The sequence below is a fragment of the Trichomycterus rosablanca genome, chromosome 23 (assembly GCF_030014385.1).
Source record: "Trichomycterus rosablanca isolate fTriRos1 chromosome 23, fTriRos1.hap1, whole genome shotgun sequence".
NCBI classification, from domain to species: Eukaryota; Metazoa; Chordata; class Actinopteri; order Siluriformes; family Trichomycteridae; genus Trichomycterus; species Trichomycterus rosablanca.
In genome coordinates, this window is record NC_086010.1 from 10,736,386 (window position 1) to 10,742,385 (window position 6,000).

Sequence of the window (6,000 nt, forward strand, 5' to 3'; positions counted from 1 at the left end):
TAAATAAACAAATAAATAATTTATAATATTTGATCAGATGTCCTTATTTACAATAGCAAACAAAATTTAGCAAGAATATGTTTGTAATCCCTTTTAAATCGTATTAATATTTGTATTTATTTCTCATACATTGTCTGATCTTATTCAATTTGGCACTGTTTTTACTGGATGCCTTTTCTGACCAACCCTCCCTTTATCTGGGCTTAATACAGGCACTAAAGGTGCGCTAATATGTGCCCCTTTCTTAACAGTAAGGTTCAAATAACAACATGCACCGTCTGTTTTTGTGAGCTTAGTCTAGGAATCGAACCCGCGACAGTCCAGGATTCCACTGCTGTTACTCTTAGTACAATGAAATTCCCTTCTTGCATATTAGAGCACAGTGCCAGTTATTGTATGACTGTCCTGAAGCTGAGAGAGTTAAGGGCCTTGCTCAAGAGCCTAACAGTGGCTTTAAACCCACAATGTTTTAGTTGTGAATTCACAGGTATAACCACTAGGCTAACATTTCCCCACCTTACCACTGGTCAGTGGTAAAAATAAATAGCTGAATTTAATGAAGTTAAATGTTTTGGCTTATAGTTGTAAAAGAGCTCTAGCTCATAAGAAGTGACATATAAATATGCCTCACAAATTGCTAAATAAATGTTTAAAATAACATGTTAGAGAGCGTTAGATCTTGGAAAGAAGTGAAAAAAAAAGCTATATAAAAGCTATAAAATATATACATATATATTTGGACTCCCACAGTCCAAAAACATGCAGGTGTGTGTGTGTCCAGGGTGTTACTGTGTGCCTTGCGCCCACTGAAAAGCTGGGTTAAGCTCCAGCAACAACATCCCCCCCCACCCCCGCAACTCTGATTGAATAAGCACACTGTCACCTCACAGCAAGAAGGACCTGGGTTCGATTCCCGGGTGGAGCGATCTGGGTCCTTTCTGTTTGGAGTTTGCATGTTCTCCCTGTGTCTGTGTGGGCTTCCTCCAAGTGCTCTGGTTTCCTCCCACAGTCCAAAGACATGCAGTCAGGTTAACTGGAGATTTTAAATTGCCCCTAGGTGTGACTATCTTATGTAGATTTATACTCCGGGCATCACTGTGGCTCGGTGGGTAGCACTGTCACCTTACAGCAAGAAGGTCCTGGGTTCGATTCCCAGGTGGACCCAGCTGGGTCCTTTTTGTTTGGAGATTGCATGCTCTCCCCTTGTCCGGGTTGGGTTTCCTCCGGGTGTTCCGGTTTACACCCACAGTCCAAAGACACGCAGTCAGGTTAACTGGAGATTTAAAATTGTGCCTGAGTGTGTTTCCGGGGTGTTTCCTACCTTTCGCCCAGTGAACTGCACCCACCATGACCCTGAACAGGGTAAAGTGGTGGTAAAACAGACATGAATGAATGGTATATTCCTCTAAGAGAACGTCAGAGCATGAATCTGGTAAAAGAATTATAATGAATTCCATCATGGAATGCCATTTTTATTCGGGAGTAGCTTAGTGCTCGCGGGCTCGGGGAGATCTCCCCATCTGAACATCGAGGCAACCTGAACCAAGCCATATGCAAATGGAACACTAACGTCAGCTCCATTTACCGGGCCGACACTCTGACGTCCCATGAGAGGCCCCCTTTGATCCACCATTCGGGTTTCACCGAGAGTTCAATTTACCTGTAACCCCTCCTCATATGGCACCTGCAATGCCCTTTCCCCTTTCCTCCGTACTTTTTTCTTTTCCGTATACAAAACATAAATCTCCCCGAGTGCCTCTGTGAACCCCCCCCCCCCACCCCCCCACCCCCCCACCCTCTATGGACGGAGTGTTAGAATCAAGGTGGGAGGTCAAAGTTTGCGGCGGAGAGGAAGTGACAAGCTGTGAAATGTAAAAGACCAATTTCTTCCACATGTTTCAGCGCTCGCAGATCAGCGCCGAGCTGTCAGCCGGCATCATGTTTAAAATGGGACAGGTTGCTACCCAGCAGACCTGTCACAACTCATTTGTAATTAAAAAGCCTGTGCGATGTTTAAAGCGAAACACTCTTAAACTTTTCTCATACTTCAGTATTTTAAATAAAAATGAGTGGTGCCAAGAAGGAACAAAAGCTATATTAATAGCAGAACAACGTTCCTTAATGCTATAGCAATACGAAATACGCCCTGGTGTGATCAGTTTGAAGTCAGGACCTTAAAAATCTGGGGTGCAGTTTTGTGTATGTCATTATTTATGATTTACTGTATAATGATCTCTAAAGCTTAGAAATAATTTACAATTACCCAGGCTTCTTCATTTTCATGAACTGTAAATGTTATGTTTTATGTTGATTTAATGTAGATTTAAATCATTCTGTTGTTGCATCACCCGGCTTTGATTGGGCTTTTGGTGATGGGGCTGTATCCCGGAAATTCTCAGTAAAACAATTGCATTTTTATTGAATAGTTTTCCTAGTGACTATTTTTTTATGATTAAAAACAGCAAAATAGTTCCAAACCATAATACTTCCTACACCATGCTTTACAGCTGGAAAAGATTATGTGGTTGTTGTGCAGTGACATGTTCTTTTTTAATTTTATACTTTTTATTATTATTATTATTATTATTATTATTATTATTATTTCTTTTGTGAAGTTATCATTTTTTATTATTAACATAAGTGTTGTTCTGTGTTTTCCTGTAGTAAATGCAGATGTATTTTATTGTTTTCTTTAAGGTCTGGTCTAGGATCAGCTCACATTTTAAGTAAATAATAAAAAAAGTAAATTATAAATTATAAAAAAAGAAAATAATAAATAAATAAATAAATATATTAATAAAACAATATTTTTTTTATTTAATTATACCTTATTTTTTTATTTTAATTCATTGGTTTAAAATTAAATAAAAAAGTTACATTAATTTAAAAAGTCTAGCCAAACACAGACTTTTAGTATAACACATTTTAATTCTGCTTATAGATCCAGAAGCAATATAACTTATAATCTTTTTTTATTTATTTATTTGTATTTATTATTTTTATTTATATATTTTTTTTATTTGTAATGTATTATTATTATTATTTTTTTTTTTTACAGAAGTGTTTTCCTTGAGTAAACACAGATGTATGTTACTGTTTTCCTTAAGGTCTGGTTTAAGATCAGTTCACATCTTGAATAAAATGAAAAAAATATATAGAAATTTATTCTTTATTCTATATTTTTATATATTTATTCTTTATTTTACTTAACTGGTCTTAATTAATTTGATTTAAAAAAATAAAGAAATATAAAAATCTAGCCAACCACAGACTTTTACTTACAGATCCAGAAGCAATATTACTTAATCAAAAATGTAAACAAAATTAAAAAATTAAAACTTTATGTATTTTATTTACTATTTTTATATATCATTTTTGTTTATTATAATTATTATTATACTTTTTATATTTTTATTTGTTTGATTATTTATTCATTTTTATTTATAAATTATTACTATTTCTAATTGTTGAAGCCCTGCAATGGTTTGGCTACATGTCCAAAGTGTTCCTTCCCTGTGCTAGGTGTTTTCTGGTGAAACTGGACCTGCCGCCACCAAGGATGGCAAGGAATAATCAGTTCATGAAAAAAAAAAAAATGAAAAAAAAAATAATAATAATAATAATTAATAATAATAAAAACCTCACAAGGTTGTTAATAACATTTAAGTTAGCTAACTGCTAACATGCTACTGTTACCTTAATAAATAATCCAACTAATGAAATACAGAAGTACGGAAATCCAGTACATGTTTTTAACTCTGACCAATACAATCTAACATCCTAAAAATTGAGAATTAACATACTTGAATCATTAGTGTGTTTTGCTACTGGTGTTTTTAAAACTGTTCAGGTTTATTTGAAGTGCTTCTGTAGGCCTCTTTAAATAACAAAAATCAGAATATCAAACATGAGTGTATGTATGTCTTGTGAGCAATTCCATAATTATGTTCACAAACACGACAAGTCAAACACTTACTCTGACTGGAGGATAAATTTGCTCGTCAGGTAGCTAGCTGACAGCCATGTTTGCGTTTGTAGGTCAGAAGTCAATGTACATTTCAGATGATAGCGCTCATATGATGCTAACACTATGGTGCTATCAAAACTACAGCTGTAATTGTCTTAAAAAGTGGTATTATATAATATTTAATTATGATATGCATTCAGGTGGTGCAGTTACACAAGTCCACCACCAGGTTTGACTCATTGGTGCTACTGGCTGACCAGGTGTCCACACAGTCATGATTTGACTAATATGCATTAAAGGCACTACAAGGTTGTGGTTGCTCAGCAGTTACAGTACTGGACTCGTAATTAGATGGTTGTCGGTTTAAGCCCCACCAATGTCAGGTTGCTACTGTTGGATCCCTGAGCAAGGCCCTTAACCCTCAGTTACTTTAAATGTAAACATATTAAATGTAAAGTGTTCATCTCTCAATGTAGATCGAAGGGATTTTACCTGGTAAGAAGCTAGATGAGCAGGCAGAGGTGGTTTGGTCAAGAGGAGCCTCTTCATGTGCGCTTTCATTAGCGTTGCTTTCTGGAATTCCTGACTCCCTTTGTGGTAGTTTATCCACCTAAAAAATGTAATAAAAAAACCAATAAATAAATGATAGTTATCCCTTCCATAAATCTAACCCAGAGTTTAAATAAATACCCAAGAATATCCAAAATCCAAGGACTTGGATATACCAAATATATTTTACATTTCACATATACTGTAACTTGGACTTACCATATAGAAGCACTTTGTAGTTCTACAATTACTGACTGTAGTCCATCTGTTTCTCTGCATGCTCTGTTAGCCTCCTTTTACCTTGTTCTTCAATGATCAGGACTCTCCCAGGACCACCACAGAGCAGGTATTATTTAGGTGGTGGATCATTCTCAGCACTGCAGTGACACTGACATGGTGGTGGTGTGTTAGTGTGTGTTGTGCTGGTATGAGTGGATCAGACACAGCAGCGCTGCTGGAGTTTTTAAACACCTCACTGTCACTGCTGGACTGAGAATAGTCCACCAACCAAAAATATCCCGCCAACAGCGCCCTGTGGTCAGCGTCCTGTGACCACTGATGAAGGTCTAGAAGATGACCGACTCAAACAGCAGCAATAGATGAGCGATCGTCTCTGACTTTACATCTACAAGGTGGACCAACTGGGTAGGAGTGTCTAATAGAGTGGACAGTGAGTGGACATGGTATTTAAAAACTTCAGCAGCGCTGCTGTGTCTGATCCACTCATACCAGCACAACACACACTAACACACCACCACCATGTCAGTGTCGCTGCAGTGCTGAGAATGAAGAACAGCATAAAAGGGGGCTAAAAAATGCATGTAGAGAAATAGATGGACTACAGTCAGTAATTGTAGAACTACAAAGTGCTTCTATATGGTAAGTGGAGCTGATAAAATGGACAGTGAGTGTAGAAACAAGGAGGCGGGTTTAATGTTATGGCTGATCAGTGTATTTAGTGTAAATAACAATGATTGATAATTAAGGCCCTACCTAAATCACGGACCGTGAAATGAGCCTTTAAGGTGTGTGTTTATCGAATGTCCAACATTTCTAAAGACCTACCTGAAAGTACAGGTTGCAGAGCCAGTTGTCCAGGTCATCCGACAGCATCCGTTCTACTTTACTGAACTGGTCAAGGCCTGGATGGGGGCAACCCCTGATCATTGGAGTGCGGAATCTACCCTGGATTAGGGTAAGAGAGCAACCGCACACAGGGAATACCCCCCAAGCAACCACAGCGCTCATGGTACTCTGCTTAGTGGGCATGCTCAGTAGCTTGAAAAGCAAGACAGTTGAGGGCAGGAGGTCACATGATGCAGGTACGACCTACAACAGAGGAAGTGAAAATCAACCACAAGAATGTTACTTTGCTGATAGCAAGTTACTTGGCATACACAAAGTGATTTTTATTTTTAAACTATTATTTTTTTTAAATGTTTGATTATTTTAATTACATAAAGTTAATAAAGACTCTTCCTCTG

The 6,000-nt window shown here is 37.3% G+C and overlaps 1 protein-coding gene across 1 annotated transcript in view; it reads right to left on the minus strand.

The window, feature by feature from the left end:
* ofcc1 (orofacial cleft 1 candidate 1) overlaps nucleotides 1-5,764 on the minus strand; it is an 84,757-nt gene extending 78,993 nt beyond the window's left edge. Inside the window, exons 1-2 of the mRNA XM_062985204.1 lie at nucleotides 5,582-5,764; nucleotides 4,460-4,577 (exon numbers count right to left, since the gene is read on the minus strand). Of these exons, the coding sequence (XP_062841274.1) occupies nucleotides 4,460-4,577; nucleotides 5,582-5,764 (301 nt within the window). The remainder of the gene's footprint in view (nucleotides 1-4,459; nucleotides 4,578-5,581) is intronic.
* Nucleotides 5,765-6,000: the final 236 nt, after the last annotated feature.